At 44.9% G+C, this 12411-nt stretch overlaps 1 protein-coding gene across 4 annotated transcripts in view; it reads left to right on the forward strand.

Annotated features, from left to right (window-relative positions):
- The window catches only part of mtmr14 (myotubularin related protein 14), a 106427-nt gene that overhangs the window by 33952 nt on the left and 60064 nt on the right, over window positions 1-12411 (forward strand). For all 4 annotated transcript variants that reach the window (XM_070549092.1, XM_070549095.1, XM_070549093.1 and 1 more), the window contains 2 exons: window positions 6251-6336; window positions 6872-6948. In XM_070549092.1, coding sequence (XP_070405193.1) covers window positions 6251-6336; window positions 6872-6948 — 163 coding nt within the window. The remainder of the gene's footprint in view (window positions 1-6250; window positions 6337-6871; window positions 6949-12411) is intronic.

The following is a 12411-nucleotide window of genomic DNA, read 5'->3' on the forward strand; positions in this document are numbered from 1 at the left end:
GCCCAGACCAGACCCCTCCATCTCAGAGCTTTCTTTCCTGTTGAGCACGTGGAGCAGAAATACAAAACATCTTCAGATTGTATGGCCTTTTGATTTTCTGAAGAGTAGCACATTTTTACATGTGCTGTAGAAATAGAGGTGTGGTACAGTAACCCAGGGATGGTACTGGAGCGGAGGGGTGAGTGACGGTGTTCGTTTGTTCTGCAGATGAGTTAAAACAGCTTTAAATAAAAGAGAGATTCCCTCGCTCAGGGGGAGATGAAGAAAGGATTTTTATATAGCAGCAGTGTAGCACATGGAGGTTCCCTAACCTGGCCTGTACTTTGGTCTTTGAGGGGGGTTGGCCTATTCTTGCTGGAATTGCTTCACATCTGAAGAAGAGACCCAGGATATGCTTTCTTGATGGTCCACACCCATTTTTATCACCAGTTCTGTTCATGGGTTTTATGGATCCCATCTCTGCTTTCTGCAGAGGATGTGATTATCTTTTGAACTGTGACCTTGTGACCTTTCTGGAGAGGGTCTCAGCTGAGTGTAATGCAGCTGGGATGGGGTCAGCAGCTCCAAATCTCAGCTCGTTGTTTTCAACTAAAGGATGGGTTTGGGGGAGATGTCTTAGCAGAGGTAGGGGAGTTTAGTATTTTAGTGAAAAAAGGATGGAGTGGGTGACCTACTGGTGTGGAAGCTGAAATGGTTTGTTTGGGTCAGGTTGTTCTTACACATGAGGAATGATTTCTGAATAACTTATAATCTTCAAGAACTTGTGCAACTTCCTCAAAGCATCCTGCCACTAGTAACTGTCAATGTGATACTGAAAAACCTTTTCAATGTTATCTGATCCAAACGGGTCACTCTGAGAGTTTCATGCAGGCTGAACATAAAATAGTCTCCTACACCTACCTCCTGCATCAGCTTCTGATGGAAATCAGACGGTGAAACTAGGATTAGAAAATCCTGACAGATCTACGTCACACTAGGGCTGTAGCGAAGCCTCGACGAAGTCGACGGCTCGATTCTAAAAATTTGTCGACGTCAGATCCGGAAGTCGACGCACCGCGCCCACTTGTTGCATCCCCAGGAGTTTGTAAATAGAGGAGGAATCTGCCTGTTTTTCCTCTAGTTCACCCTCTTCTCCGCCTTCACTAACATCTCGGCCAAATACAGAAGACCCGGAACAACGTCCGTCCACTACTAGATTATTTTCCTGTTTTGCCCCTTCGTCTCCCGGCAACGGACAACAACTTCCGGGGTCAGATGCGCTGCTTCGTGTCTATCGCAGATGTAGAAAATCACCGGGAGCGTTTCTCCCTTCATAAAGGAGCTTCTTTCGGACACGAGGAGAGCTGTTTTGGTGCTAGCAGTCTCTCCTCCGTGCTGGTCTGTTTGCTGCTGGGTGTTTTTGGTTTATTTAAACTTGGTAACTTGAACTTAACGTTGGTAAAGCTACTGTTAGCATCTTTGCTAACAGCTTCTTGCGTTGGGATAAGCTGTTACGTTTTGGTTTAGAGTTCATCTTTTTTGTGGTGCAGATCTCACTTTTATTACAGTTAGAGTGTTGTGGGTTTTCGGTTTACTGTAAAATATCACCTGAGTTTGGTTTAACCCGTAAGACCACTCGCCTCACGCACATAAGTGACCAAAACAAAGCAGTATGGAGACACTCCATCTTCTACCACCTCTCAGGCAGCAGCCTGCTCTCCCAAGTTCTACACGTCACCAGAACATAACCAACCAACACAATAAACGCAGTGTTATACAAAATGGAAGGCCTGTAGTGTTTATTCTCTTACAGTAAGAATTTATCAATTTTTTTGAGGAATTTATTTGAGATTTTCTGGTTTTTGTTAATTGTGCAATAGAAAAATAATCATTAGATTAATTTTCTAAATAGTCATTAGAATAGTCGACTATTCGATAAAATAATCGTCAGAATAATCGTTTTAAAAATAATCGTTTACCCCCAGCCCTACGTCACACTGACACTAACATTCATGGACTCACCCGTCTGGACTCACGACGGGGAAGGCTGTTGTTGGTTTAGCGTCCTGGAAACAGCAGAGAACATCTTTGCTAGCAGAAGCTAACTGTTAGCATTAGAAACTCAACCACACAGCAGAACTCCTCCAGGCTTGTGTTATTCAATTCAAAAGTACTTTATTAATCCCAGAGGGAAATTGATTGCTGTAGTAGCTCAGAATAATAATAATTATCAAGTCATCAAAGAGTTGTTGTATATTACAATGGCTGTTGGCAGGAAGGATCTCCAGTAGCGGTCAGTGTTGCAGCCAAACTGAAGACGCCTCTGACTGAAGACACTCTTCCGTTGTCGGACAGTCTTGTGAAGAGAATGCTCAGGGTTGTCCATCATTTTCTTGATTCTCTGGAGAATCCTTCTTTGCATGATCTCCTCCAGCGGTTCCACAGTCGTCCCCAGAACAGAACCAGCCTTTTTTATTAGGCTGTTGAGCCTTTTCAGGTCCCTGCTTCTGATGCTGCTACCCCAACAGACGATGGCTGAAGAGATGACACTCTCAACAACAGACTTGTAGAAGATCTGCAGCATCTTGCTACAGACATTGAAGGACCTAAGCGTCCTCAACAAGTGCAGTCTGCTGTGTCCCTTCTTGTAAATGGCTTCGCTGTTCTTTCTCCAGTCCAGTCTGTTGTCCAGGTGAACTCCAAGGTATTTGTATTCCTCAACCACCTCCACTTCTTCTCCCATGATGGAAACAGTGTTTGACTCCACCCTGTTTCTTCTGAAGTCTAAAATCATCTCCTTTGTTTTGTTCACGTTCAAGGTCAGATGATTGTTTCCACACCATGCCACAAAGCGCTCCACCAGCTCTCTGTACTCAGCTTCCTGTCCATCTCTGATACACCCGGCAACTGCAGAGTCATCTGAGTATTTCTGTAGATGACAGGTCTCTGATTTGTACTGGAAGTCTGAGGTGTACAGGGTGAAAAGGAATGGTGAGAGTACAGTCCCCTGTGGTGCTCCAGTGTTACTGATCGCCTGGTTTGATGTGCAGTTCTTCAGCCTCACAAACTGTGGTCTGTTTGTCAGGTAGTCTTTAATCCAGGCGATAGTTGAGGCCCCCACCTGTGTCTTCTGGAGTTTCTGGCAAAGTACATCAGGCTGGATTGTGTTAAATGCACTGGAGACATCAAAGAACATGACCCTCACACTGCTGCCTGCTTTGTCCAGATGACAGTGGGTTGGTTGAAGCAGCTGAATGATGGCATCTTCATCTCCATGGCGATGAGCAAACTGCAGCAGGTCCTGATATGTCCTAGTTTGCTTATTCAGGTGGACCAACAGGAGTCTCTCCAGGACCTTCATGATGGGGGATGTCAGGGCAACCGGCCTGTAGTCGTCATTGACTGATGGGCAAGTTTTGAACAAGGCAGGATGTCTTCCACAGGACTGGAACCTTCTCCTAGGCCAAGCTGAGGTTGAAGAGGTGCTGCAGAATCCCACAGAGCTGCTCTGCACAGGCCTTCAGTACTCTGGGGCTGACACCATCTGGACCTGCAGCCTTGTTCCTGTTCAGTCTCTCCAGCTTCCTCTTCACCTGACTTCAAGAGACAGATAGGTGGGAGGGGGAGGTAACTGGGGCAGCAGCATCTCCTGACTTGGTTGAAGACAGATTTATACAACCAGAAGAGTCCATGACTGCGTTAGAGGACAAATGAGCTGGCGTGTGACAGGAAAATGTTGGATCAGAGGAGGATGGGATATCTGATTGGCTGGGGACATGCGAGGAGGATGCTGGGTTTGTTCCTGAACTGAACCTATTGAAGAACTTGTTCAGTTCATTGGCTGTGTCCAGGCTGCCATCTGTGCTATCCTTCCTGTGCTTGAAGCCTGTGATCTTCTTCATCCCTGACCAGACATCTCTGACATTGTTCCTCTGTAGTTTGTTCTCCAGCTTCTTCCTGTATGCCTCCTTGCTGTCTCTGATCTTGATCTTCAGTTGCTTATGTATACTCCTCAATAATTCCCTGTCTTCCTCCTTGAAGGCTCTTTTTTTCTCATTTGGCAGATTCTTCAGTTCACTGGTGATCCAGGGTTAGTTATTAGCGAAGCATCCCACTGTTCTGGTGGGTATGATGTTGTCCACATAGAAGTTTATGTAGTCAGTGACACATCCAGTCATCGCATTGATGTCCTCTTCATATCCTTGGCAGAGAGTCATCCAATCTGTGGTCTCAAAACAACCCTGCAGGGCTTCTTCAGCGTCCTGTGACCATTTTCTCACAGTTCTTCTTGTCACAGGTTGCCTGTGAACAAGTGGTTTGTATTCTGAGCAGAGACAATCAAGATTGTGATCTGATCTTTACGTTTGCATAACATAAATCCAATGTCTTGTTTTCTCTGGTGGAGCAGCTGACAAACTGTTGAAATGTTGGAAGTGTAGCAGAGAGCGAGGCATGATTAAAATCACCAGATTCGACCACAAATGCATTGGGGTGCTGGGTTTCTAGCTTAGCGACAACGGAACCGATGGCATCACATGCATTTTCAGCAATGGCTGAAGGTGGAATAGAAACGGTTGCCAAGACAATACTGGTGAACTCTCTTGGCAAAAAATATGGGCGACAACTGACCCCCAAATTCCACTACCTCCGCTCCGCTCCGACACGAACGCCGGAGCAAAATCAGTCCCGTTGTAGTCAATCAGAGCAATTCCACTACTGCGGCCGTGCTCCGGCAATGCGGCGCAGTGCGCCGCCCTCTTTTCCGGCGTCCGGCAAAAATAGAATCGATCCTATTTTTGCCGGACGCCGGAGCACCTCCGCAGTAAATGGACAGGAATCACAACCGCCCAACAGGAAAAGGAGCAAGCACAACTTCCGTTTTTCACAATAAATCGATAAACAAAAGGCGTTTTTTGTTTCATATGCACAGATTTAACAACTTTTAACAACTATCAATGGCGGCTGAACTTTAAATGCACAAAAGTAAGCCATAAATACAGTTTCCACTTTCAAAGTAGTCACACTTTGTTGATCCAAACACTGCTGATCTCTCAACACAAATGATGGGCAGATTAAACAGTTCATGCCGATGCTTCTCTCACACAACGGGTGTTTGGATCTAACTTCCGCGTTTATTGCTCGGACTGTATCGCAAGATCTCGAAAATCCCGCGCATGCTTGTTTGCCCACCTCAGGTCTCCGGAGCGGAGCCGTTGTTGAGCGGGTACCAGTAAAAATTGAGTTCGGAAGCGAGCGGCTGCGGAAGGCGGGGGCGGAGCGGAGCGGAGGTAGTGGAATTTGGGGGTTTCTACCAAGAGTTCAACATCTGGGCTGTTGAGACGACATTTCACTGAAACATGACCTGGACGGCACCATTTGTTGTTGACAAGCACTGCCACGCCACCTCCTTTTCTTTTCCCGCTCCTCTTCAGATCTCTGTCTGCTCGTACAGTCAGGAATCCTGGCAGAGAGATGCTGGAATCGGGGATATGGTCTTGCAGCCACGTCTCACTGAAACACATAACACTACACTGCCGATACTCTAGCTGAGTCCTTGAAAGGGCTTGGAGTTCATCCATCTGGTTGGCCAGTGATCTCCCATCGCCCATTATGATCGATGGAAGAGATGGTTTGAATTTCCTCTTTCTCTGTCTCCATTTTGCTCCCGCTCTGCATCCACGCTTCTTGCGTTTTAGCTCATTTGGGATTTGTGGCTTCAGTTGAGGTATTATTTCAGCCTTTCCAATGTTAATCAGCTGCTCCCGATTGTAAACCAGCTTGTTGCCATGGTTACGCATCATAACAAATGCTCAAAAAGTGAAAAAATAGCAGTAAAAATCCTCCAAGCGTCACAGCACCAGAAAAAGAAAAGTAAAATGTCCAAAAAAAATACTGTTTTTCTTGAGAAACTAGAAGAAAAAATGTCCAAGAAAAGGCAAAACTTGCATGTAGTCAACAGAGCTACTCCAACATGCAGCCACCCAGAGCAGCGCAGTTCCGGTTATGTGTTATTATTGGTGATAAAACATCAACGTTGCAGAGAAAACAGAGTCAGTGGTAGAGTCGCATATCCAGTCAGAGGAGAAATGTCCAAATATCATGAAATCAGACTCCTGCTGTCTGAAGCTCAGCTCTGGTGTGGCTCACTTCTAGATCCTGAAACAAGCCCCGCCCCCTCGTACAGCTTACAAGGCATTCATTCGTACTAGAGACCACTGCAAATGCAATGATTAAAAGTGTTTACATTGTTCATGGTGGGTCTGTGTTTCAGATGACTGTGGCCTCCTAGTGCACTGCATATCAGGGTGGGACAGAACACCTCTATTTGTCTCGCTCCTCAGGCTGTCCCTTTGGGCTGTAAGTACTTTAAACTTCCTTCAGCACTCATGTTTAATCTCTTCTCCTCTGATGGCTCCACACAAATCATGTTAGAAAATTGAGCTTTTTCAAAAAGGTTATGTAGGGTATTGACACGGGAAGACGAGCAAAATATGGGAGTTTCCCGGCTAAAGCGGGAGACTTGAACGCCACGGTTTTGAGGTGTAAACATGGATTACCTTAAAGCATAACTGCTCTTTGTGAGATATGTGACTGAGAATTCAGGTCACTCGTCCACAGGGGCTCACGTTACTAAGGTGGGTTTCTAGAGGGAGCTGAGAAATGATTGACTAACCTTGTAAAATGTTGTTTTAGCCCCTACTGGTTCAAGAAAAGGATTAAAAATATGACAAAGCTACTCGGTGTACCTTTAAAACAGGAACACCTGGTTCAAGTTGGTGTATGGGTAGTGTCATGTAGGCCAAATCTCACCCATAGTGTTCTACATGTGTCCTAATCTAATCCAACATGAGACCAGTTTGAAATGAGTCTTGCAGCTGTCGTGTTTTTACAGGATGGAGCAGTGCATGCCAACCTGGAGCCTGCTGAGATTCTGTACCTGACCATCGCCTATGACTGGTTCTTCTTCGGGTAATAAAAATCTCATCAGAGAGCCCTATGGCAGCTGTGGTTACGATGTAGCTCATCAGCATTGACATGTGTGTGAATGAATGAACAATTCACTGTAAAATACACTATATATATGCAGGTCTTTCATCATTAATCAGCTGTGCTTCCAGGGTAATGCCTGGTACGGGGAAATGTCACAGTCCTCTCAGCTGTTGTGTCTCCATTCAAATGCAGCCCTTTCAGAACTTTACACAGACGTCAGCGTATCACGACTGCTTTGGCAGCGAGTGATGTCACTGATCAGCACCAGAAAGCGCTCACAGTAACAATAATAACTTTAAAAGCATTTACTCTATCAAAGTAAATCATAATATAATCCATTCAGAGGATGAGAGCAACTGAGTGATGTAAAATGTGGCGTTCATTGACCAGAAGTGTCGTTTTACACGGCGCTCTGAGACAACAAAGCCACGTTAATGAAACCGTAGTTTAGGAATTCTGCCGTGTTTTCTCCTGTCGGGAGTTGGATTTTTAGCGTGATCATTACTTTTTCTTTTGCTTCCATTCTGCTTTGCCAGCAACTCTTCTCATTTTACTAATGCTGGTTGTCTTGGAAAATGTCTGCTGATGTAATTTCCTGCTGAGTTACAACCAATCAGAGTGAGTTAATCGAGGTTAACCAACTCCAGCCTGTCTGGACATTGAGTCCACGGGTTTCCAGATCAGAGAAACAACGCCTCTATCTCTGTGCCTGAGGGCATTTTGTGCAGCTGAAAAGACAGACTTCTGTATCCCACATCGGTCGGTACCGGGTCAGGGAGGTCCGCGCTGGGCTCTGGAGACCCATGGTGGGGTTTAAAAAAGTTATGTGGATTTCTGGAGCTCAGATCACCGTTTGAACCAGGTCAGAACTGACCACCAGAAGAGACAGGCGGCTCAGCGGGTCAGTCAAGCTGGTGTCTGGGTTGGAACCAACGACATATAAATATTGGATAATGGGTTTCCATAGGCTCCAATAATAAGTTTTTGAGCTAAAATGGGAGGTGGCCACCACCGCCATTTTGACCGTGTCACAGGTTCCGTCAAGCCCAGACAATTCCACAAAAGGGAAGAGAGGTGGAGCTGAGGGTGGGGCTGTAAGGCTGGGATTGACTGATGACACCCGGTCGAACTAGCTACAAGCTAACCTGAAGCTAACCCAAAGCTAACGCGGAGGTGGGAGCTAAGCTAACGGAGTTAGCAACCTAGCTACAACCGGAGTTAACTGTGCACAACACCAGAGCTTCTGAGTCAGAGATACGCCGGGCTGACCGCTGGGTAAAACCGGGTGGAACACAGAGGTCTCCCGAAAGCTGCTGAAAACCGGCAGCCGCGCAGCACACAAGCGTTGCTGCGATCTGAGATGCACAGAGCTGCCGCTGGGGAGAACCGGGTGGAAAGGTTTCCATCCCAGAGCTCCACAAGCCGGCAGCCCGCGCATCTGACAGAAGCCGCGATCAGACAGATGCGCCGGGCTGCGGGGAGGGGAGAACCAGGTGGAAAACATCGGTCTCCTGAGAGCTCCACAAGCCGATAGTGGGAACCCAGCTCCACCAACATGTTATATTTCTACCCATTTTCTAAAGTGCAGCATTATGTTAAATGCACTGGGTTTTACCCTATTACATTTAAATTTCATGGTTAAACAGTACATGCTAAAATCTAAGCTCAGCTCGGCAGTGACCTAAAATACATAAATATAATTTTACTTACCGAAATAAATGAAGTGGAGACTCCTTGGACACTCTATTAGTGCCACAACAAGTCATTTTGTCCAACAATTGCACAAAAAATATCCAAACAAGAATACACACACACAGAGACTCAAAATCCCGGAACAGTTTCCAGGCCAGACCGAGGCTCTACTGAGGCCTTTCCCCGGAGCTAGCTCTGTGGTCACGTGGGTCTGATGCTCATTAATTATACAGAATTTTAGGCTTTTAATACACTTAAACAGAAGAGTGAGAAAACATTCACCCCCCTCAGAGTTGTCATGAGTGTAAACTAGATCATGTAAACCAAAAACATGTTTTGGTACCAGGCTGTAAACATGTTTATTTCTGCTGTGAAACTGGTATTTTTAACATGGGAGTCAATGAGGATTTGCTCGCTTCTGACACCAGCCCCTAGTGGATGAGGATGGAACTGCAATTTTTGGTACTTCCGGGTTGGCCTAAATTTTTGAGCTGCATTGTGGGGGCTTGGTTGGAACCAGGTCAGAACTGCCTGGACCACCAGGAGAGGATTCATGACTTTTAAAAATCCCAGCTTGACTGACTCACTGGTGTCTGGGTCGGAACCAGCTCACAGAAGCCTGCATAAGCTCCAGAACCGGATGACAGGCGTCTCTCTCCCTGTCTCTAAGCTAAACTATGTTAGCTGAACGGATATTAATGAGTATGAGACAGCTGACAGACTCTGGATTAAGCTAACAGGACTCCCTCAGCTGATGTCACTTGGTTTGGCCAAAAAAAAAATTCTCACAAAAATGACTAAATAATGTATGTTTTGTGTAAAAAAAAAAAGTTAAAACGAGTTTCTGTTGTTATTCTAAACATTGGTTCATGGGAGTCTAACCTGCAATTTGTTCTTCAAGATTAATTTGATGACCTATTAAACATCACTAAATTCAGCCAGATTATTTTTATAATCCCGGATATCACACTTAATAACATCCAGTGTCATGCTTCATCAGAGTTGGTTATTGTCTCAGTTGATTTTACTTTGAATAATCATTTATCTACAGTTCTTCTGTATAATCATTAGCCATAAGAATAAAGTTTAAAAATCAATGTATAACTTTATTACTAGATTTCATTGATCTGGCCGGCGAGCAAAGCCGTCTCGACAAGGCGAGTGATTGGACTTTGGAGGTATCCAAAGGCCATAGCTTCCTCTGAATCCACATGGCTGGTCAGTGAGATACTCCCCTGGGTGACTGCTGGAAGCTGGCAGTCCGTTTTGCAGGTTACAACAAATAAAAGTTGTTTTGGTTCTGAGGAAGGTGGTTCGATGCCGCTAACAATATTCTGTTAAAGGACCTGGTTTGATCTCCCATGAATTGTTAATTTTTAGCTTCTTGGCTGGAACTGCCGGAAAGAGGAAGGGTACCTCTATTTTAAGGGTCTGTTGAAGACAAACCAGAGGCCAGAAAATGTAGGAGGCGTTAACAAAATTCTCAGACAGCACATCCTTTTTAAGAAACCTCTTGAAACGAATATTTCACGTAAAATGTGAAGTAAATATGAAACAGCCAATTTTTAACATACTGAAATATGTGACATAACTGATATTTTAATCAATGAAATTGGTTTGGTGTATTTAAGATCTGAAATAATGCATTTCAACAGTTATTTTGATTCATCATTTCCGTATTTTCTGTACTATAAGTCGCACTTTTTTTCATAGTCTGGCTGGTCCTGCGACTTATACTCTGGAGCGACTTATATACCAAATTATGTATACCGCACTGCTGCGTACCGGCTCTGGACCAGGAATAAGCTCCTCTGCCCTGCTATCACCTGCTGGAAACCGTGGGCCGGGCGGCTCCGACCCAGGAATGAGTTCCCCTGTCCCGCTGGGAGGGTTTTAAACACCGCCATCACCTGCTGCAGCCTGTGGCGGGGTGCTGCGGGCCGGCTCCGGCCCAGGAATTAGCTCCCCTGTCCCGCTGGGAGGGTTTTAAACACCGCCATCCTCTGCTGGAGACCGTGGCGCGCTGCTGCGCCCTGGTTGTTTATCCTGTTATTGTTACCGGTACTTGTCTTGCAATGTGAAACGCTCGGTCTCAGATTTTGTAATAAAAATAATAAAATTTCCCCCCAAAATGCGACTTATAGTCCAGTGCGACTTATATATGTCTTCTTCTTCATTATACATTTTATGACTGGTGCGACTTATACTCCGTAAAGTACGGTGTTGCTGCCCCTTGGCATCCAAGAGAAATAAGGAGGAGAGCTTCGACGGGTGCAACTTTGTATTAGCGTCAGGCTGTAGATGCACACATCTCATTCCCAGAATCGCACCAAGCACCTGGTGCCAATCACTTTGCAAACACCGTGAAAACTGAAAATACATAATTTACAAATGAAAGACAATCGCTGACAAACATCAGGAGCGACAAACAGAAACAAAGAACAAATGCCTTGCTCCTCCTGCCATGGGGTGCAATCAAAGTAATGTCACGCAGAGGCTTGGCACGGCAAGACCATAGACTAAATGTACAAGCATTTGTTAGGACGACACGTTCTTATTTAATCAATTTTAGTCAGAATACCCTCACTTACGTGGAAGTTTGGTCAGAGCCATGTCCAGGACTTTTAAAATGGGGTGGCCCATGTGGGGCACTTGTTTATTCATGGGTGGCACCAATGGTTACGCTTATTTATTTATTTACACAAATCATTTTTTATTTACTTTCTAGTGAATTTTTGAGTTTCACATTGCACTTTTGTGGTGGTTAGCAAGTCACTTCTTGTTGCATTACTGCCACCAACTGGAGTTGAGTGGGACTCTAAATACTATGTATGTGAATATGAAAAAATATTAAATAATATTAATACTACATACCTGGGCTAGAAAACTAGGTGAAAGGTGCATGCAACCACACACTATTTTGGAGTTTACAACCCAAGCCTTTTGTCGACAATGTAAAGTCAATTTAAACTGGATCTTAGTGGGGTGGCACCTGGGGTGGCCAATCAGATTCTAAGGGTGGCATGTGCTACCCCAGGCCACTCCCTGGACACGCCCCTGAGTTTGGTCTGCTGCAACAAGCTAAGCCAGGTGGAATGCCAACGCCACGTCCACATCCGGGTTAACGCCCTCTTATATGCAATTGCATGAGTGACGTTGACAGTCCACCTGTTCACAGCCATTTACATACGGTACTTTCAAGCAATCAAGACATTAAATCACTTTAGATGAAACATTCATTGTAAAAATTCAGAATATGATTTTAATTAATCTGTAAAGTGAGGAAGTCATTGTATGAGCCGGATTAAGATTATATGTTAATTGTGTTAAAGTTTAAAAGTCTCGTGCTCTGAAGGAGACTTCTTGTGACTTCTAGCAGATAAGGAAGTCAGGAGAAGGGACTTTATTATGGCTTTCCTCCTGGTGGCGAGGTCATAAACGGTATGTGTTCTGGTCTGGAAACCAGGCCGTTAACCTTTAGCACACTGATGAAGCTGGCTTTGGACCGTGTCTTCACCTTTGCCTTCCATGCAATGGCGCCCCCAAGGGGTGGTAGAAAGTTGCTGGCCCCCCAGTATAAGCCAGTGTTAATAAATCCCGTTAATGTTCACTCAAACCATAAATTGATCTCATTAATTCAAGACATAATTGTAAAACAAAAAATATGTAAAAATAGTACAATTAATGAGTAAAGAAATAATCAGAAAACATGCATATGTTTGTGCTGCTCACCATTTAAAACAAGTTTTA

The sequence above is a fragment of the Nothobranchius furzeri genome, chromosome 3 (genome assembly GCF_043380555.1).
Source record: "Nothobranchius furzeri strain GRZ-AD chromosome 3, NfurGRZ-RIMD1, whole genome shotgun sequence".
NCBI lineage: Eukaryota > Metazoa > Chordata > Actinopteri > Cyprinodontiformes > Nothobranchiidae > Nothobranchius > Nothobranchius furzeri.